This window comes from Trichoderma gamsii (genome assembly GCF_001481775.2).
Source record: "Trichoderma gamsii strain T6085 chromosome Unknown Scaffold_35.2, whole genome shotgun sequence".
NCBI classification, from domain to species: domain Eukaryota; kingdom Fungi; phylum Ascomycota; class Sordariomycetes; order Hypocreales; family Hypocreaceae; genus Trichoderma; species Trichoderma gamsii.
The window spans coordinates 115-22,252 of NW_020171372.1; the positions used below are offsets into that span (position 1 = coordinate 115).

Consider the following 22,138-nt stretch of genomic DNA (forward strand, 5'->3'; position numbering starts at 1 on the left):
TGCTGACCGGTCGACGTGATGGAGGGGGAGCAGCAGCAGTCGATACAAAAAAAAAAAAAAAAAAAAAAAAAAAAAAAAAAAAAGAAAAGAAATGGCTCCATTTGCAGAGTACGTATCCCAGACGGCCAGCGGGTTTCTTTTGTCTCAGTGAGTGACTACTACCTGGAGCTGCGGCCTTGGCGCCTTGTTCTGCTCTCTCAAACTGACTTACCTTTATATGCAATCAACAAAAGATCCCTGGCTCTCTGCCCTGTTAGCCTGCCAAGCTGAAATCCAAAAGCTGAATACCGGAGCGAAGAATTCAGTAGAGCTCCTTGGCTCGCTGGATTCCTCTCACAGCTCTCCGCAGCGATGCTGTTCCGGTGCTAAACCTCCGTGGTACTGTACGGACTGCAGATACAGCGAACCATCATGGCTCCATTGGCTACATGTAGGTATGTACAACAGCAGGCACGGTAGCCTCCAAGTTGCTGTACTTTCGGCCATAGTTGCTAACTGGAAGAAAATTTTAGATTTCCCCGTGTGAGTGCTGCTACCCCCACGCGGGCTCAAAGGTCTAGGGAATAAGCCAACATCTGCCTTCCATCCGAGCCAGTCGCTTTATCTACGCTATCTTGACTATCCACGGACGTCCTATCACCGTTTGAGACGCTCTTGCTCCCATGTCACTCGCTATTCGCTACTCTCACCACACCAGATCATCTCTCAAGGTTTGCTTACGAGGGGCTTCTTGCAGGCTGCTGGTTTTCCCTTTGGCGCCAAAGCCACTTGCTTGCGGCCAAGTTTATGGAGGGCATTGACGACCCAACCGCTCTGTCAATGTCAACAACGGAAAGCAACGGAAAGCGAGAAAATGAGATACGCGAACCACAGTGACCACGTCAGTGTTTCAACTTGAATGCTTCGGGTACCAAGTGGCCCGTTCTTCTTTGGTGACAAGGAAATGCTCCTACAAGATAGATACATCCTGACCTAATCGTACAACGCGAAATCATCTTGGCCGATGTAATGGTACGTCCAAGATTGTGTCCCGGTTGAGGCTGATCACTGCTTCTTTTGAGCAGATTGCCACTATGATAGTGACCGACACCAAGACTTGGCAAGCGGCAGCTCATGGCCAACTCATGGTCAGCCCAACATGCCTGATGCCGGTCGAAATACTGCATATTCCTGTTACACAGACTGTGGACGCACATATGCTTCTCAATTACGAAACGCTGGATAATGGATTGGCACTAGCCAATGTCATGTATGCGACGGCCGCAGCTTTCATGCCCGAGTTTTCACTACAGAAAAGCGCTTCGTGGCTTCATTCAATCCAAGCAATGGCCAGATATGGGACCTGACTCAATCATTTCTTTTGGAAACATTTATCAGTCTATCGTTGGAGCAAAGCAGTCTAGCTCTTTGGAACTGTGCCTAAGCATAAATCTTGCAGTTGTATACGATCAGCTGCTCTCGACAACACAGTGCAGCTGTCATCTGCTAAATCTATTGGGCAAAACATGCCTTCTGGAGCATAAGTGGTTTTCAAGCACGGTGGGCTCGGACAAAAATCTAAGGATCCTGATTGAGAAACTGCCTGACTGGTGTGCCACTCTACCCTCTACCAGGCAACTTTAAACGCGGCATCATGGCATTTTGCTTGAACCATTTCCCACTACTTCTCGACGTACTTTTACGAAAGTGTATACAGAGCCAGTGGCCGTGAGAAGCTAACTTGGCTTGTAAGCTTCCTTTGTGAGGATACGCCCCCCCTGGCCAGTGGGATTCTCAGTCTTACTTCAGACAGCAGTGCTTGATAGCAAATCAGACCTGGTCGCCGTTCAAGCGGTGGACTTCAATAGCTTGTTCCTCTACGACATCGTTCAGCCCCCTACACTTGCTTTTATTGCTTTTGCTGAAAGTCATGGGACATTGAGTGGACAATTTTACACAGCAGGGGTCTCCCTATGACCATGATGCCCCATACTTGATATGCAATCCGAAATTGCGGGTGACTGAGAAGTCTACCAATTGGTTTCATCCGTGGCTGATCATGGGCCAGCAGTAGTGTGTTTAGATGTCATTTGATTTGCGCCGAATATGCCCAAGACGGATTTCAATCGAGATAAAAAATGGTACCAAAAGAGAACAGCATTGGCCTGTGATATAACAGCCTAGACTTTCGCAGGGATGCATGGCTCTATGCCGGCGAATTTGAGTGGAAGTGGAACAATGTTCTACTGCTACTACTGCCTCTACGTCCACGCCTCGTGTTGCCACAGGCAGAGAAATTCAACCGCCGCGAATAAGTCCTTTGTGTTTGTAATACGAGTCACCATCTGTTCCATTTCGTTTTAAAAACCAATGTGAGATACCGTCCATGGAATGCGAACCAACCTCCTATCAAACTGTCGCCGTTTCCACCTTTCAACTGGTCGAGAAGCGATTGGAGTGCCCTTTAGGCTATTCACAATGGCTTTCTGCTATCCATGAAATTGATTACTACTTGGAACGGAGGTTATGATGGTGTTGGCTCCATCATAGCTTTACCTGGCGGATATTGCTAAAACTCCTTTCTATCAAATCGGATTCCTCGAGCTACACGGCCAAAAACATCCCTAAATTTCAGAATGGACCTAGCCGAAAGTTCGCACCAAGATTTACCGCCCATAATGCTGCTCTTTTGGTTTGAAGCGATCCACGAGCACGTCAGAGGTTCAGGCAGCAAATAATAGGGGACAATTTGAGAGGAGAATAAGAAACGCGCGATGTACCACCACACTACAGTCTAGATCACACTTGATGCTCCCTACAGCTCTTCCGAATCTCCCGACCAGTCATTTTCAAAATAATTCTAGTGGTATTCGCAATGTCTCAGACACTGCTAGTAGGCAGCTGGTCTGGCTACAAAAGATTGGGCATGGACATGGGAGCTGGGCACTGGTATGTATTCAGCCAGAGCCTTGCGCGTCTCTGTCTCTCATTTTCGGTGAGCAAGGATATACGCCACAGCTGAAACTCATCACGATCCACTCCGAAAGTCAGACAGCCATCGAACAGGGAGAGTAATGTTACTCGATTTAAGGTTGAGCGATTCAAAGCTTCTAAGCTTGCGCGACAGGACGCTGTCGACAATATAAGTGAGTGAGGCTCTAACAGAAGTGACATGATGACATAAGAAGTGCTCTCAAACGGCTGGCACGAACACGAGTATCAAGTCAGTGCATGGATCAGCGAAGACACCCCAGTTAGCGTTGGACAAGAATAGAAATGCTCCGTACGCAAGACAGCTTTTTGCTTGGGGCTCGGAAACGTGGCGCTCCGAAGCGCCTCTATGGAGCAATGCGGGATGAGTTTGGTCTAATTGGAAATCCTCCATACAGAGCCGCTCTATGTGATCGTTTGGCGAGCCAAGGTACAGCATGAGACAAGCTAATCACGACGAAAAGGGGGAGCAGAACCTAAGATGGCAAACGACCTGCAAATCACAATGTCTGCCGTGCTATCCAGCGGCGTGCCACCATAGCTACATTTGCCGTGCTACGATGATTGCGCTTGAATTTAGCAGCGTGCCCTAGGAGCCATGATACTACTGTCATCTCTATGCAGGCCTCCAGCATGATGGCCAGGCGGGCAAATACACTCCAGCAATCCAGTTGCCCCGTACTTTCCTCCATACTACCGAACAAATATAGACCTTGCCCAAAGGTGGAGAAAGATGGAGATCAAGGAGAACCCACAGCCAGTTCCTGGTCTACTCCATTTCCGTTGAGGGATTGAGGAACCATCAGTATCCATCTTGTAAGCATGTGACGAACTACAGGCACGGATAGCTACAGCAAAAAGAGCAGATCTCTTGCTATACGCGAACCAGGTCTCGGGAAGAGCGTTCGAACAGCGGCTGATGGCAGCGCTTCTCCCTCGGACAGCTGGGACAGGGGCTACGACCTGATTATCAGCCCTAGACACGCCGCCAGATGGCCACCAGGCGTAGTGTACGAAGTAGCGAGATACTACTACTAGTAGTGCTACCAGACTCCATGAGATGGCCCAGATGCGAATCGATCTCTACATCCTTGTTCGTTCCCGGCCATCGGCATGGGGGTAACGGAGTGCTGGAACGATAGACACGGCCTTGCTAGAGGCACGCCACGGCACCAGCACAGCAGTCTGCACAAGACAGAGTCCAGATTGATACCCACGGCCAAAAGAAACAATTGAATGGTGTGTGAGGGCTCTATGAAGTACTACTACTTTATTGATGAGGAGACGCGGATACAATCGAGTGGACGAATAAATGCTGCAGCTACTACCGCCTGTGTGTGACCTGTCAGGTATTCTCACAGGCTACTTGCTGGCTCTTATTCCCGCCAGTGGAAGCTGGTAGAAGCTGGGCACTAAGCAAGCAGACGGATTGCCTATGTTCCTAACCGGACTGTACATGCAGCAGAATGATGGCTGGAAAAGCAGGCTGGCGCCCATCGGATGTCACGTCACGTCACGTCACGTCTCGTCAGAGGAGCTCGGGGATGGCCGCCTAGGATCCCCGGCCGCAGTGCAAATAGAGTGCAGGGCCTGAATCATCCAGACAACCAAGGCAGCCCGGCTACTGACCAGCTGCAGTCTGCTATACATGGGGCTGTAGCTTAAAGCCCAGTGGCTGGATGACGCGGAAAGTTCATTACGAGCACGGAGCAGGAGGTACTACAAAGGCATTGGTATTGGAACCTCATTCGGCGTGGAAGCCGAACTGCAAATCACCAATGCTTGGGCCCATCAATACGGGGCGGACGGCGAAGATGGGTCTGGAGAAGCTGGAGAAGCTGGCACTTTTGAGGTTTTCCTCAGCAATACTCGGGGCAGCAAAAGACGCTCATCCTACATGTATGCTGCTCGATATTGGACAAGAGTGGCGAGCTACGCGGCATCGGAGCTGTTCCTTGGCCAAAGCTACTAGTACCTTGCAAATGTACCTATTCAGGTACTGCATGTAGGGAGGCATGTCACTCAAAGCTTTTCTGTTTCTTCCGTCCTTCTTTTTTGTTACACACCGCCACCACAGGGCAGCAGCTAGCACAAGTACACAGCGGCATGGCGTGCCAGCACATCGGCGCATGCAGCTTCGTTTAATGGTGACACTAGCGCGGAGAACTGGCCGTCCACGGGATCGTTGTTACACGAATCGAAAAGTAAAAAAAAGTAAAGGGGTGAGGACAAAAAGAAAAGAAGAAAACGGCTGAAGGCGGCCTGGTGGAAGACGGTAAGGAGTGGTGGTGTTGGTGTCTGTGCCGGTGATGGTGAAGGCGATGGGCGAAAGTCTCGGCCGAGAGGAAACGACCAAGTGCCAAGCAAAGGCTTCAAGGCCTTTGCCCTCTGGCATGGTCCACTGGGGAAATGCTCCCCAAACCGGCGAAATTGAATATCAGCATACCATGGATATAGCCCGCCACGCTTTGAGCACATACGAATTGGAAGAGCTCAGTACACATGCCCAGTCCGCTGCGCTCTTATTGCTCTGCTCGGTACCTGAATCTAGGTTGCGCGGCGGGCCGAAAAGGCACCTACCTTAGGTAGTTCTGCTCGAGCTTACCCATTATTACTGCGGTGCCTATAAACATCCGGTTAGCGGTGGTGGGGGAATATCTAGTTCTAAAACAAGGCTGGATCTTGATCACTGCTGGTTTAGCGAGGGGCTTGAAAGAAAAGGGAAATAGGAAGAAGCGTGAGGGGCCAGCAGCGTCATATCGGCTATCACTTACTGGATATGTCAATGGCGCGCGAAATTCGACTCGAGAAGGGAGAGGAAAGAATAAGAACAGGTACGGGAGAAAGAGGCAAGAAAAGATCAAGAGTCGGAGTCGGAGACGCATCAGCAGAAGTAGAATCAAGAAGCTGACGCCGTGCAAGGTGCTGCATCTCGCCAGCTTTTGGTGCACCCGAGCTGCGCCGCATGAAAAGCAGCACATCACAAAGGAATCTTGAGCTAGTCTGGGTGGCTCAATATTCACTTCAGCAGCACTATTTGGCCGTTACGAACAGCACTAGCACCAGCCGCTCTTGGTAGGAATGCGCGTCCATGTCCATATTAGAGTTCAAGTGTCGATAGCTCCACTAAGCGAAGCGGGAGCTTGGTATTAGCTTCCTCCTCTGGCTCGCCATCAACTTTCATCTTCGACTTTGCAACTCTCGCCTTTTCTTTCTTTTTTCCCATTATCCTCTCGACTTACTAGCCGCACTCCTCTGCGCTGCAATTCAGCTGAATCACCGATCCATCTTCTCCTCTCTGCACTATTCGTCTCTCTTGAAATTGTGCAGCGTCCCGTATCGCGGCCGCCCCCCATACTGTCTGTCGCGGAAACCGACCCCGGCATCGAGACCAGCGAGCTCCTTGCATTGGTAGTCCTGGCTGCGCCGCTCCATGGGGCTGCTTCGTGTTTCTTGATACCGCTCCCGGCGATATTGGGCACTGGGCATCTGAAGCTCAGGCGAGCAGACCACGCCGCCGTTGGTGACTCAAAACCAAGCCAGCCACCGGCCGCTTGGAACTTTGTTTTCCAGATCGAAACCACCTCGTCACAGTCTCTCGCACGGCGCTTGATCTTGATATAAGAGTGCCGGGTCCGCCACCACTGAGTTATTCAAAGCCTACCTTGCTGGAATATACCCAATCTACGCTTTCCGTATTTCTTCTGTACAACACGCTTCCATCAACATCACGGTCCCTCCAGCTCTCTATCCATCTGCTACTACAGCCTACCCATCTGCTGCTTTGGCCCTCTTCACCGGCAAGCGGCTGACTAAGGCTGCATCCACATCTTCTGTGCGTCGATCCACGCAACGGGAATCCGGGGCTTGCAACACTCGACCAACCACTGATTGCGCTCACAAGGCTGCATTTGGCCTTTGCTTCTGGCTCCTTGGCTCTATCTCAGCCTTTGCCCGCCGAGTTTGCCTGCCCTGCCGGCTTGTCTGCTCGCTTGCCTTTTTGGCTGCCTCTTTGGGTGCCTGGCTTCTTTCTCAGCCTGCGCCTTTTTGCTCTTCTCCGGCGCATACATCATCTGCGTCATCGTCATATCTGCTGTCCTCATCGGACTATCGCCACGCCTCTCTACCAGGCGCTCGCGCTCACTCAAATATCCCGCAAAAAGTGCTTGATATACTTGCGCACTTTGCACGCCTAGACAGTTCATACCTTGGTAGTCTCGATCGTCTTCTACGATAGGTACGTATCCTTCGCATGCGCACAAGAAAATAAGCATGTTTGGTCGCTGACTACTATACCCAGATCTTGAATTTTGGGAGCTTTGGAAATCGCCCCCGTCGTTTCAGTTGATATCAGCATGAGTGGTGACGAGAATCGTGACCGATTCGCCTGCTGGGGCGGATTCTGGCCTGGTATGGGCGCTGAAATGAGCACTAATGCAGGCGCCGGTACTTCAGCCCCGGCTGGGTACACGTATGGACTTCCGCCAGTAGTTCCAATGCCGGGTGCATCAAGGCCTAGTGCTACTTTTGGAGGAACAAGACCATCTGCTGCGTATGCTGATGATCACCGCCCGATCAAGCGAGAACATGGGTTCCCCCCTTCTCCTAGCCCTGAGTCTAACCGCACGACTTGTGGCATTTGCCCTGACGAGACAGGCTGTCAATGCCCTCGGTCAAATTGTCGCTGCCCTCCTTGCGTTCGAGGAGAACCAGACAGATGTATCGAGGCAGCCATGGCATCCCATCAAGCTGAAATCAGGGACGCTTTACACAGGGAGCACGCTTATATTCAGCAAAGCCTGCACAGAATAGAAACGCTTGTTACCGAGGGTCACCAGTTCCTACAGCGCCATGAACGCCACTTGTGGAAGCTTGAAAGAGACCACAAAGACTCTGAAATCCGAGATTTGAAGGCTCGTATTGAAGAACTGGATCATGAAAACCAACTACTCACCAGGCTTGGCTCTTTGCAAGGTCAACACAATCACCCACGACCAGCTATTCACCATCCCAGCCCACCAGTCTACGCGCCGCCACCAGTCGTTCCACCAGTCTTTCATCATCTCGGTCTTTCTGACACTTTACCCACGCTCAATAGCGGGGTTCCTCGATTCCTCGCCCAGCCAGCTGGCAGATCTTATAGTGAGGCTGGCAGATCCTATGGTGAGGCTGGCGGATCCTATGGTGAGGCTGGCAGATCCTATAGTGAGGCCGGCATCTACAATCTAGCTCCCAGCCCGTTTCCTGAATATACGCCAATGTCTCCTGAGATTAATTTCGACACCTTCGGCGTGCCGGGATTCGCACTAAACACCGCCCGCCCAAGCAGTCCGGAATATTCTCCTCCTTCTCCTACTTTGATGATGAACAGCTCTTTCTCAGACTCAAGGAGGAGCCCTAAGAGGCCAGCTTCTGCCGTCGATGATAGCGAAGCTCATTTGGACATCGACAGAGTTGTTCCCGGAACAAGTGTCGCTCAAGGCTTCATTTCTGCACCAGCTCCTCTGCGGGAAGCTTCGTCACCTCGCATCAAGAGGCAACGTAACATCTCCCACGAATATCTGCTGGTCAATTCACAACCAGACGAAGGAGAGTTGCAACGACTGACTATGCATGCTGGACATACTCCCAGTCGTTCGATATCTTCTCCGTCAGCCGCGGCCGTTGCCGCCACAACCACTACTACTGCTACTGCAGGACCTAGTGAAGACGGTATTACCCCGCCCGTTGCGTCTTTTCTCGGAATCAAGGTCGAGGCGGAGGTCAAGCCAGAGGTCAAGCCAGAGGTCAAGCCGGAGGTCAAACCAGAGATCAAGCCAGAGGTCAAGGGCGAGGTCAAGGACGAGGTCATGGACGAAGTCAAGCCGGAGGTCAAGCCAGAGGTCAAGCCAGAGGTCAAGGTAGAGGAGACTGGCACTGCAGAGATCGACTCCTTCTATGAGAACGTCATGCGGAACTCGCCACCGCTATCACGACGACAAAGGGTTATCATCTTCCCAGAGCTTACGGAAGGGTTTGAAACACGGATCAACGAAGCAATCAGACGTCACCTCCAACCCAATGTCGAGAGCTATTCCCCTCCCACAAACCCTGGCTCTTCCATCATCGACTCTCCTGCCTCACAGCGGGCTCTCCTTGACGCCATGGATGATAACCCTCTCGCCGGACCGCTGATGATTACGAATATCCCCGCGAAAGATGAACTTTTTCTAGAAGCCTTGAATGGAAAACTAGGGTCCATAAGCCAAGGCGAAGATGCCCTCCCCAAAGTTGTGCAGGATCTAAACCTGACTGCTCAATCGGACTCTGACGAGGAAGCCGATGGCGTTTTGATCACGAGGGAGCCCGAATCATTACTCAGGCAATCAGGGACAGGGCATGCTGGTGAGGATAGAGATGCTCCTGGGAAAATTGAGCGACCCATTCAAATCGAAGATTCAGACTCGGACAGCGAGCCAGGCCCTGAGATTACTCTCAAACTTCGACATACCAGCAACTTTGGGGCTCCCTTTGGAAGAATGTAAAGATATTCGTTCTCCAAGAGATGTCATTAGACTTTCAGCTCACTGGGCTGTCTGTGCCAAGGGATCTACATCTTTTTTAGGAAGAGATGTTTGCAGCCAACTTATCATACTAGTCTCTACTTGTTGGATCCAAACAGTGTCGGCGCCCTTGAACGCTTCCTTTTTGGATTATGATGGATTTCTTATTTTCTGATCTTCTTTTTCTTCGACGCGTTTTAAAGAATTTATCGCAAAGGGACAAAAGTACAACAACTAGAGTTGCGTGTTCATCTTCTTCGAGTCTTATTACCGCCTCCAAGATGGACGAAGATATAGCTTGAATTTGTGTACACTAGCTGTTGATTACTTGACGATGTTAGAACTGGGCTTGTATTAATTACAGTGTAAAAGTACGTGGGCTTGGAACAATTGGAAAAATCGTGTACTAGAAAAACATTGGATAGATAGAACATAATAATTACGAAGTTTTTTTGTTTACTCTTTGTTCTCTGGTTTGGTTTCCTCTGCTAATTACTATTGTTCAAGTCAGCTAGCATTGATTCCCCACGTCATGATTACTTGATTTGTACGCTTTCTATGCAAGAATAATCTGGCGGTGATTTATTATGCAGTCACATGTAATACCATCTACCTAGGTAGGCATCTATTCTGTATACATGAGCTACGTAGGTAGTAGTAGGTATCAAGTCCTAGATGGTCTCAGTTGGTTCATGCAGGGAAATAAATGATGGATACGACGTGGCGATGACCGTCAATGACGCATCTCTCCCGGTACAGATAACCTAACCATCCACGCACTTTTACATACATACATACATACACGTCTGTTCTGATTAGACGGGATCATTCATTTCATTCAGCAGCCCCCCGTCCGTCTTTTCCTGAGTTGGGCCCCATGTTTCGAAATAGCCTTACGCAGGGATGGAGAAGAATACGGAGGGGGGCGCCATCACCGCTTGTCTTGGCCTGAGCGTTGCCAAGCGGGATGGTGCGTGATGCAGGATAGAAAAGAAAAGAAAAGAAAAGAAACGCAACGCAACGCAACGCAATGCTGTTGTGGGCATCAGGTAATTTGCAACGTGATCTTTTTGTCGGGTGGGCTTTTTCCCCAGTTTAACTTCATTGCTTTTTGTTCAGCCGCAGCGAACTAGACCACTTACACGCACTTTTTTGGCATTTTTCTCTCTCACCTAACATAGTAGAAGAGACAGCTCTCGATCGGTCCACTTTGGGCCAGGAAAAGAAAAAAAGAATGGTTTAACTTGATCAGACCATCATATCGATGATGAAAAGAAAAGAAAAAAGAGAGAATCGTTTGGGTTGCAGGTGGTTGTGCTGCTAATGCAGGCTTTCGGGGGGGGTATGGGCTGGGCCGGGCCGGGAGAAGCAAAGAAAAGAAAAGAAAGCATCATGAAATGAGCCACGGCATGAAAAAACCAAAAAAAAAAAAAAAAAAAAAAAAAAAAAAATTAGGGAGCCTAGTAAAGAGGCACGGGAACTCTCAAAACAGCACGGAATAACTACTAGTAGTAGGGCTAGTAGCTGCAAGTCTTGGAGCAATATCCTGCTCTCTCCACATTTGGTTTGTGGTGTGTCTCTGACCAAACAGGATTTTACAGTGCTTCTTTCTCGCAGTTCGATCAACCTATGAGAGATGCAAGAAGCTCGTATTCAACTCCCGACTTAGACTCATGGCCGAAAGAGACAACAAGAAAGGGGGAAAAAAAGCAAAAAGAGAGAACAATACTAAGAGCAATACTAATGCTACTTTAAGGCATCTTTGCGCAACTCTTGCAAGGAATATGATTATACTACAGTAGTATATCCGAGCGAGTTATCGGGGCCCAACGCCCGGCCCTTGCATTAAACCCCCCCTTCCTTGTTTTCAGCTCGGCAGGGAATGGGTACCAACTCTCCGCCTTTTTTGTTGGGCCGTTTAACAAATAGTAGGGTGAAGGAAAAAAAGCCTTGTTTGGGCTAAAGGGCGTGCCTCGACGTCCGGCGTACTCTGTATGTAAGGGAGAGAAGGTCTGTTTTTTTTGGTGGTGGGCTTACGGATATGAGATACTGTAGCAGCTGGTCGGTTCCTGGCATCATCCGATTCGCAAAAGCTAGGTCTTGATATCGGCGTCGGCGGTTGGAAAGGCCGTGTTGATGATGATGACGATGATGCTCAGAATGTTGGTAATGAAACAAGAGAAGAAAAAAAGGAAAGAAACAAAGTCTCCGAGGCTGGTGAACTAACTGGCATCTGTTTGCTCATACTCGCAGAGCTTCTATGTCGAAAACTCAGCACTCTTTGACAGAGTCCCAACCTCTTTTCACTAGGCAGATTAGACACAATCGTAGATTCATCGTCCCTGTTATTAATTCTTATACCAATCGGTATGTCTTGACCGGGCGATTGGTTCGCACAGCTGAGGCCGAATGGAGCTTCCAAGACAAAAAAGACGCTTGGACATCAGACGATGAGAAAGGTCATTCATCCATGATGAGCGTGATGAGGGCCAGATAGCAACTGAGACACCAATCAGCATGGTGGGGTTCAAACAAGTGTGGGCATTGGATACTTGGTCAACTATGTTTTTTTCTTTTCTTTTTTTCGGACCCGTGAAATGCGTCATGTCCAGCTGCTGAGGGTTGGCTTGGAAATGCTGGGGTTGGAGCGTGCCGTGCATAGGACCCTAGTCTAGCTTCTCAGTAGGGAGAGTCCAACAGAGTGATGGCGTGGAGTAATACCAAAAGAAACAGAGATATCATTGTGATTAATCAAAAGGTACACTCAGCTCACATACAAGCCAAGTCACCACTCGCCTGGTAGACGAGAAAGTCAGAACTGGAAGAAAAAGAAAGCAAAGGAAAAAAAAATTAAAAGACACCTTTTGATTCTCCAAGTAATCCTTTATCCATATCATTACCTATGCGCTATGCAATCTACCATTACCCAGTTTGTCCAATAAATGCCCAATAAATATCCACCTAAAAATATAGTATACAAAATAGAAAAAAAGTGATGTAGGTACTCATCAGGAGAAGAGAGGGAGCAACCCCTTATGATCCCGTGAACTTTTGGTAAGTGCCCGTCGGAGAGGATTCAACGGCACTGGTGGCTGTTTCAAGCCGCTTCTCAGCCACTAGTAAATCTGATTCATGGGGTTGAGAAATGCTGAGGGACCCATCTATGAGATGGTTGGCCGTCGTGCTCATCTTCAAACTTGCGCTTCTGTGCATTTTGATTGACGTATGCGGCTTCTATGGCTGCGTGATCCAACATTGGTTGAGTCATGGCAGCTTGCTCCATGGCCTGCTGAATCTGAACCATAGCGGCAGGATTCATGATTGGTTGAACCACGTCTGCTTGCGTGATGGATGCTTCTGGTGCTGCTAATGTTGCCACCATGTTATCTTGTGTCATATTTTGCGCCATAGTCTCTTTTGCCATCGTCCCATGCTGAACACTCTCCCTGGCGTCTGAAGCGACCTTACGCGCCAGCGCTTGCCACACGGCTGTTTCTGATGCGGCTGCTTCTGCTGCCGCCGTTGCCGCCGCGTTTCCTGGCAGTATTAGCTCCAGTAGCCGGGCTCGAAGAGTAGCCAGCGGGTAGTAGGTGACTTTGGTGATTCGGATGTCGATATATGGGGTCTCTGGCGGTGCGACTTTGGGCTGTTCAAACATGTCAAGAAGCGTAGATGGGATATCGGCCTGATATAGGTACAGCCAGCCACAGTATGCTTCCTCACGCTTCTCTTTGCATGGACCCCTGGAATTATATGTATGAACAACTTGACACTAGAAGTGAAAGAAGAAGAAAAGACGTTAGCAATGGATAACACAAAGCGTTGTATAAGTCATGAACTGCAACATACATAGAGTTTGCCCGTCCTGGCTTCCTCAGGGGACCCAATCTCTTGCAAATATCTTCGCTTCTTCTGTGCCAGCCCAATGAGCAGAGCTGTAATGAATGGATCATGCAACGGATTTGGTGGCGTGATCTTCTTCCATTTCTTCTGATAGAGGCAGCACATGGGGCGGTTCCAGTAGCTCCATTTCTTGCACCGAGATAGACCCAGATAGTCTTTTCGCAGCTCAGTGATGCGGCCTTGGTCAACAAGAGCGGCAACGGGAAGTTTGTGCACTTTGTGTCCTATGATTGACTCTTTGAGGTAGAATGCCATGCAGTGGAGGTTCTTGACAACGGATGTGCCCAGCGAGAGTGTGAGAGGTTGTTCGCTATAAACACATAATCATCTTGGTTAGACATAACGATCATTCACATTTGAAATCTTGTGATGAGAAGGAGTGACAAACTAGATGACTAGGGGGCACGCATCAGTTGTGATGAGCAACCAAATGCCCTGCTCACGCATGACAGGCTTATAGTAGTAGTCGAAAAAGTCTTTCAGATGCCGGGTGCCAGAACGTTCCTCAGAGTATTCTGCTTCTGTAATGCCTGCACAAGGGGGAGCCGCTGGCTCGGGAAATGGCCCATGAAAGGAGAAATGCAGAAGCTCGGCATGGCGGCCGGTCCATCGGATTGGACTGACATAGAGCTCTTCTCTGCAGTGGCGGCGTGTGATTCCAAAGATGGATAGAGGAACCTCGGTATCGGAGTCTGAATTAGAAGGAGTAGGGGCAGTAGAAGGTGTCGAGTTGGTGTTTGTGTTGTTTGTGGAGGAAGAGGAGGAGGAAGAGGAGTTGGAGAGATTGATCGGTGTCATGGCCGCGTGCGTTGCTGCTGTATTGCAGCGTGGTCATGTGAAAATATGTTGCACAACAAAAACCATGGATTCGTTGCGTTGTCACTCCTTGCTCTGTAGAGGGAGCAATAGATAAAGAAAGTCAACAGGGAGATGATCAGAAGAGAAGACAACGAAAGGGAAGAAGAGGAGGAGGATGGAGTATAAGTTATAAGCGAAGGGGGAGCAGTAGCAGTTGAGCACCTTGGTACCTAGGTACCAGGACAATTGCAGACAGTACTTAGGATAATGGCATCAGATACCGCTACTCTAGGACCTGTTTGCACTCTAAGCACGTATCTTGGCAGGTACCACGAGCTAGCTTGTACATGGCTTGGATGGCATCAATGCCGTGCCCTGCTGCACCGGGGCACCAAGTGGTACTTGATACATGCCACCCAGATCCCCTACCTTAGGTACTTCTCATACAGCCATACTACTAGTACTAACATACAGGTGCATGCACACTCCAGTCCGTCCCGGTGATACGGCTACCCGCTGCCAGATTCTGTCAACTGTCAACTGCCATCCATCCACCCTTCCAACCCCATGGAGTTCAAACCGCCCCATGTAACCGAACCGCACTAAAAAAGGCCGCTGTCGTGTCCCACCAACGCTAGATTGTTGGCGCTAAGATCCAAGTCCCAGCCGCAGCTGCTGCTGCTCCCCGCCCGCCAGATCGCCGTACCGTAGACCTGGGGCTAGCTGCTAGTGCCGTGCTTGGTGCCTGAGACCCTGTAATTGTAACTGAGCGTGAGAGGGTGCCTGTCGCTCGCCTCTCTTTTCTTCTCATCTCTTCTCATATGGTCTTGCGTCTCGCCTCGTCTTCGCCTCCACGCCAAACTATTGTTTTCTTGCAGCTTGAAATAAAGAGTTTGCCAGCATCCGAGATTAACCAGACAGTTATTAATAGCACTACTAGTAGCATAATAGTAATACTACTAGTAGTACTGCTGTTGGACCGCCCCAAGATGAAGACGGGACACCTAGATGCGGGTGGGAGCATCACCCGTCAACCCCCAGGACCGATCTGGCCAGCCAGAGACAGTAGCCTGCATCGGACGGCCGATGAGAGTCCACAGTCTGTGATTCAGCTACTGCATGTTGCTGCTAGTGCCAGCATCCACTGATACACTGTATTGCTTCGGCACAAGGCAGTAGGTACTACTAGTAGTAGATAGTAGTGGGCGATATCAGTCTGAGTGCACACTTGACTTATACGTGTCTCACATGACCGGTGCTGCATGTAGGCAAGCATTCGTCTGAACACAGCATACGGCATGAGGAATTGCATAAATCGGTAGATGCTTCTGGGTGGCACTGTAATGGCAGCAGAAACATACTAGTATCTCCCACTCTCCAGCCAATACAATCCATTATAGCTATCAATATGTCAAAAGGCCAATTAAACCTTTGATCAAAGACATCGTGAAATTCTATTTCTGCTTTGCTACCCCACCAAAAAAAAAGATACCATAAAAATAAGAAAAAATAAGATGGAACTGATGATAATTACTGTACATGCCACCACTCATCCGGGTGGAATAACACCCCCTTCCCATAAACGCCTGTCGCAAGACGCACGCATAGAGAATAAAGAAACAGCTTGAGCTTCAAGTTATAAGAATGATGAGCGAGTAGAATACAAGCTTGAGTTAGAGTATGGATCAGAGCTGTTTGTTTGTTTTATGCAGTGTCCCTTTCCATACTTAGACACCCATGGTGAAATCGTGCTCGATTCCAGGTGTGACGCTGGCCATGAACTATTCCAGTTCCACAAGTCAGTCGTCAATCATGTAGAAAGAAAGAAGGAGGATGGTAAAGAGAAAAAAATTTGAAACTCACCTTTAAGAATACGACCAGGTACTGGTCCACTCGAATAGCCACCTCTTGGTCGTCCACCTCATTCTCTTGCACCTCTTCCCACTCGTCCTTGTCGGCAGCATCTTGAGCGCCCTTGACGTCCAGGTTACCCAGCTCGCTCGTCAGGCCCTCCACGTCCTTGCCATCCACAGACTGCTTCTTGCTCGCACGCAACTTCTCTCTGCGGAGACGCAACGCGGCATCAGCACGATCCAGCAGCGACTTCATCACGGGAGCGTGCTTGCAAGGGTGCACGCTAGCCATCCTGACGTGGTTGGCAAAGAAGGGAAACTCCTCGAGCGTCACCGTCTTATCCTTGTAGTCGCCGACAATATCCTCCATCATCTTCATGGGTGGCAGAGGGTGGCCATTGCCCTGGTAGCCAGAAAGGTAGAGTCGTGGCGTTCGGTAGTAAGGTGTATACATAATGTAGAGGTTGTAAGTGCGGCGGGCGCTGTTCACAGACTTGTTAGCAAAAGAAAGCGTACAGCATAGCATAATTAGGAAAACTAGCGGAAATGGGAGAATGTGTGTAAGATCACAAGACTCACGTGTTGCCAGGTTCGATACGAAGAACAGCATCGTCTTCCTCCTCATCTTCCATATCAGGAATATCGTCGTCCAGCCCATATAGATCGTCGTCGCCAACGTTGCCCGCATCATCTACTGTCTTAACCTCTCGCGCCTTGAGCGGCTGCGAGCTAGCCAGCCCTCCCGTCCGAAGCCAACCATCGTCGTCAACATCGCCCTTGCTCTTAAAGTCGTCACCGTCGTTAACGACGGACTCTTCGTGCCCAGCATCGCCGGCAAAGTCGTCGTTTAGCCGGCGGTGGCACGGTACGTTTCGGGTGACGAGGAACTGTTTCCCGGCAGGCAGATAGCTGACGCGCAAGGCCTCGGAGTCGGCATCGCTCCAAGACCAGGTCGGAAACCTGTAGACGAGGTAGTCGCCCGCTGCTACAAACTCTTCGGGAGTGATCTGGCCCGTGTTGCGAAAGGTCGATGTATGCGTCACCGGCGTGTAGCGGTCACGCAGAGTGTTGACCGTGGAGTAGAGGTAATTCATTGTTGCTTGTAGCCTATCTTTGGCGGATTTCGAGCTTGCTGCGGACTAGTGTCGTGGGAGAATCACAGACGAATGGGATGAAGGGTGTATTCTCTTTGAAGCTATCGGTCGATATCCGCGGTTGCAAAGGAGAAACAAAGTCTATGAAGCTTTGACGTGAAGATGATGATGATGACGAAAGCAGAAGCAGAAGGGCGTAGACGAAAGAAGCGTTGAGTCAGGTCGCCAGGCAGATAGTCAGCAGCAGTGCATGTGACTGGAGCTAAAGGTCAAAGTATAAAGGTGAAAGAGAACAGCCGTCCGAGGTCTTGGGTCTGCTGGATCGTGTCTAGTGACGGTGAGGATGAGGATGAGTGACAGCCAGGCGGAGGGGCGATGCGATCACATGGCGGGGCTGCAAGCTGGATCCGGCTTGGTTTGCCTCCCGCGGCTTATCTTATCAGTGACAGCATCGGCCTACTGTAATGCAGGTAGGTAGTGGCGTCAAAGGCGCCACTGCAGCCTAAGCATTGTGGTTTGGTAAGAGGCTGAGCTTAAATCATCACCAGGTTATACCTTTGATGATTCGTTGGAATTGGTATCTCACTAGGACAAAGATTGCATCTTTGGAAATTAGATATTATTAAGCTAACATATAGCTGCAGCGTAGTTCTTGCATCGATGAAGCTACTGCTGGCCAGAGTGTATCACGAGTACCGTTCATGCCTTCATTAAATCCACTTCAAATGCTCATATGTCAATCCTCCTCCTCTTGTTCATTCTTCCCCTTCCTCGTCACTTACTTCTTCGCCCCTCTCAATTGCTTCCTGTCTTTTCCTCGCTATCCTCTGACGCTTCTTTTCAAGCAGCTTCTTTAACCTTGTTGCTGAATTAAACACACCATTGGTCCCTGCTCCGCATACCGCACAAGATGGATCCTTCTTGTATCTCTGTAGAGCACACGGCAGGCAGAAATAGTGTCCACAGCGCGTGACTATAGGCTCCTTGTAAGATTCCTCGCATATAGGGCAGGCCCACGGAATAGTCTCCAAAAGTGCCCAGTCTTCGTCGTCGTCTTCTTCTTCTTTTGCTTGGTCCCGGTTCGCACTAGCAACCACCGTTCCTCCGAGATTTTTTTTGCCTTTGGTCACTTTTTCCCATTCTAAATCCAGCTGCCAGCCCTGTTTCATATCGGATCGATCGTGAAGGTAAATGCACCCGTCCCCGAAGCCGCACGAGCCAGTCTTTCGATAGTCTTTACAAATGCCAAGATTATACTCTACTGCCGTAACTGTGCGAATGTTCGTGGGTGCCTTGATAGGGCCGACCGTCTTCCGGGGAGCGTCTGGGTTTTTCTGTATAAAAGTCGCCTGGTTTGCCAGTCCCTTGTACGTGCCGTCGGGCTGACCATCTTTAGGCACTCTGGCCGCCGATCCGAGAAGATTCTTGGTTGACAGGGCATCCTTTGCATTCTCGTCATACCAGTTACTGTGTTTCGTCGCGTCGTTGGAGTCGGCGATAGGCACGCTCCTGTCGGCCGTGTAGATGACGGCAGATGTGTCTTTGTTGGTAGATGCAGCTCCCCTTGCTGTAGCTGTGACAACGGCTGTCTTCTTCCGCCTCTTTACCCGCTGTCCAGATTCATCTTCTGAGGATGAATAGTCGCTGTCGCTATCGCTCGCGGCTGGGGGAGGTGTGGCTGGTCTCTTGCGGATATTCGCTTTGCCCTTTGCGCCTCGCTTCTTGAAGATGGCAACGGGCGCGCTGTCAGCTTCGGTGTCTGCCATTGCTCTTGATCGTTGTGCAGTTGAATTGAATGAATCTTGGTTGAATAACTGCGAGTAAATGTTTGATCGAAGTTGAGTCTATGGGAACATAGAAAATATAACTGGGGCAATTTGTCAACTGTGGCGCTTACCAATTCGGCAGTGCTTGTGGCAAAAACCTTATTCGTACAGTGCAAATACAGGGTAGCGACGAAATGTCAAAGCATCGCTTCGTTTCCTTATCAATCTACAGAATTAAAAATGAGACTCTAGATAATAATGAGATTAGCTTCAAACTTGGCTTGTAATTTATTTCCGAGAAAAAAAGTACACCCAAAGTTGTGTGGAAGCTATAAGCATATCCCATAACAAGACACGCATCTAACAGAAGACAGATACGTACACTCCATACATACACACACACACAGTTAGGAGGGTTGGAATAGGGAGGAAAGTATATCCAAGATGGGGAAACATAGCGCTAATAAACAACGCCAAGTTAGAGACTACCAGTGGTCTACTTGGAACATAGAAGGTACAAGTAGCTCCAGATGCTACAAAGAGAGAGAAATAAAGTCTACCCGTTTCAAACAGCCTACTACTCCTTGGCGTTGTGTTAGTGCATTCACTGCGAAGGACTTCGCAAAGCGAGAAACAGGTGGCGGTACAATGCCGTTTTGTATATCACGTCCTACACTACGTACATCTATATCCTGCTCGCAAACACCCATTATGTTAATCCTCCAGTATTCAAGCTTGCCTAATGTCCACCCATATTCCTCCAATTTTGCGAGCCGCCGGTGCCAATGGTGGTGAATTCCCCGCTACATCCAATAGCAATTCACCTGATGCCGCATTTTTTTAGACGGTTCCAACGGGCTTCTCGCAAAGAAGGTTTTGGCCGGCCTGTATACACACACGATTCAATTAGTACATGCATTCTCTCCATATAGGAATTCAAATTCATATTAATGCACTTACAACGGGGACAGCGCAGCAAACAGCCTGCCTGCCGCCTTCAGCAGCGCAGACGGCTTGGAAACTGGCACCAGTCAAAACGTTGGCTCTCGCTATTTGAAGTCAGTATGAATAAATATACGTATGGAACAGCTCGTATCTTACGAGTATGGCAGTCGAGAGCGGCGACGCCAAGGATGTTGACACCACAACACTGAGGGTTGGAGTAAACGCCAGTGGGGCAGACAGAGGCGAGAGCGCCGGTAGCGAAGAGGGCAACGATGGAGAACTGCATTTTGAAGATGATTGGAACTGTTGGGTTTACAACAAGTTGTTGGTGAATGTAGAAGAGGGTGGTGATGATTGCTGTAGAGGAAGCTGATGAGGATGAGAAAAGCAGAATTGACGCCGGGAGAGATGGTCGGCTTTATACATTTTCTCACCACTCTTGTTTCTACCGAATGCCCCCTCTGCCTCTCTCATCTATTTCGATTTCCATCGTTGTCTTGGCCGTGCTAGGCCGACAATATGCAGGGAGAGAGAGAAAGAGTCCATCACAATCTTGCTCATGCTGCACAATGAAAGGGATAGGTAGGGAGACTGAATCCAGTACTACTAGTACTACTAGTACCTAGTTGTCTTACATCTTAGTCAAAGATACTGAGAGCTTGGTGTTGCTACGAACATTTTATAATATTCTTAAAATAAAGAAGGCCAATTAGACAAAGAGCTCCGCATCGTGGCCATGAGGGATTGTAGCAAAACGAATGTGCTTTTCATTATCATGGCCACGGGTATAGAGATGATATCGTCATTCATTCGCTTTTTTAACTAGATTGTTGTTTCTTATTGTTATCACTGACAGATAATAAGGAGTGTAAGAATGTCTGATGCCCAGAATCCGGTTTCTCAAAATTGTAGCTAGTATTGTGCCTAAAATACCTCTGTCTCTGATTCCAGCCGCTTTTGCTCCTGAGCGCCCCCTTGATATGCGAGCTGATTTGGCAGAAGCCTAGGCTTGGTGGGGACTTTGTAAACCGTCCATCTCCCTTAGGCTAAACTCGACGGTTCTCGCATCCACGGCGTAACGGTGAGCAGTGGTGGTGGCTCCTTGTTTGAAGCAAGGCAAATACTCCTGAGACATGCGTGTAGACGGCTCAATTAGTAAGCAAGGAGATGGAGGCGGATAGTTATTACTGCATGATAATATCACGCAGCTATTCATCGAAGTAGGTCAGCACAGTAACTGGCTATAAGTTACTTTTCGTGAAAGGTCTGTCCGAATCTCGACTTCTATAGCATCAATTGGCCATTCGATATCCACGTCGATAAAGAATACCTAGCGCAGAGATTTTCGACTCGATGAAAAGCCAAAAAGGTTGGGTAGGGCCTGGCTATCTGGCATAGAGCAGCCGACGAGCCGATCATGATCGGCCTCACGCGTTCCTTGGCCACGTAGTACCCTGCTAGTAATTGGAATAAGGGAGCACTTGCATGCGTCTACGACTTATAGGGAATAGATTGCCTCTAGGGAGCAGTAGCGGTAGGACTGGAGTTGCGTATTTACTGTGGCGATACTCTCTCTCTTCAAGTCTCCGAAGCGGCGAACCGTAGAGGCTAGACGAAAGTGGCATAGATGGGAGCCATGTCATATCGTGACCGACTTCCGGTGGCTGTCAAAAATGATAGTCTCATTTCTTACAATCAATCTAAGATTAGATGCTCCGCTGTCAAAGCTGCATACACTATTATTCACGAGTATTTCCTACCCTATTTCGCCAGTATGTGTGAAGCCACCTCTAGTAGGTAAGCCTTGTTGGACACCGTACTGCATTTAGGCGTCATTAGATCACAGCTGGCAGTTGTGTATAGATATGTACCCGAATGATGTGCTATACACATTCATTGTGTCAACTACAATGCAGCAAATGTATTGGAGCCAGTGATACAAACCATCAGCAGCGGCACGTCTCAATTGGTATGGGCAATGTCGTAAAGTATAGGATACTACTACGCCGTATTCGAATCGCTAAGCGCCATCTAAGAATGTCTCATATATATACGAGGTCAGTTGGAAGCGTGTATATTTGTGCGCACGAACACCCAGCCCAACACATGGCGCTTTTAGGTGTGGCTGGTTGGCAGTCGTTCTGAACAAGGATATGGGCCTGCCCTCGAGAACTTGAGCTACCCAGCTCAAGTAAACCTTACTGTACTGTAGCAATTTGGCGGTGTATAGCAGTTTGCAGCACGGCATGTGATCCGTGAGTGGGCTA

At 49.2% G+C, this 22,138-nt stretch overlaps 4 protein-coding genes across 4 annotated transcripts; 1 reads left to right on the forward strand and 3 right to left on the reverse strand.

The window, feature by feature from the left end:
- Positions 1-7,325: 7,325 nt before the first annotated feature.
- Positions 7,326-9,494, forward strand: TGAM01_v208357 (hypothetical protein; the record flags this gene model as incomplete). Its single annotated transcript, XM_018808343.1, has 1 exon — positions 7,326-9,494. One exon carries the CDS (start codon positions 7,326-7,328, stop codon positions 9,492-9,494), a length of 2,169 nt encoding a protein of 722 aa, XP_018658389.1.
- Positions 9,495-12,642: 3,148 nt separating this feature from the next.
- On the reverse strand, positions 12,643-14,213 carry TGAM01_v208358 (hypothetical protein; the record flags this gene model as incomplete). Its single annotated transcript, XM_018808344.1, has 3 exons — positions 12,643-13,197; positions 13,362-13,725; positions 13,804-14,213. 3 exons carry the CDS (start codon positions 14,211-14,213, stop codon positions 12,643-12,645), a joined length of 1,329 nt encoding a protein of 442 aa, XP_018658390.1.
- Positions 14,214-15,940: 1,727 nt separating this feature from the next.
- TGAM01_v208359 (autophagy-like protein 3) lies at positions 15,941-18,926 on the reverse strand (the record flags this gene model as incomplete). The annotated part of the gene is made up of 4 exons (XM_024550311.1): positions 15,941-15,994; positions 16,077-16,548; positions 16,646-17,205; positions 18,063-18,926. 4 exons carry the CDS (start codon positions 18,924-18,926, stop codon positions 15,941-15,943), a joined length of 1,950 nt encoding a protein of 649 aa, XP_024404919.1.
- Positions 18,927-19,766: 840 nt separating this feature from the next.
- TGAM01_v208360 (hydrophobin) lies at positions 19,767-20,157 on the reverse strand (the record flags this gene model as incomplete). The annotated part of the gene is made up of 3 exons (XM_018808347.1): positions 19,767-19,811; positions 19,887-19,975; positions 20,028-20,157. 3 exons carry the CDS (start codon positions 20,155-20,157, stop codon positions 19,767-19,769), a joined length of 264 nt encoding a protein of 87 aa, XP_018658393.1.
- Positions 20,158-22,138: the final 1,981 nt, after the last annotated feature.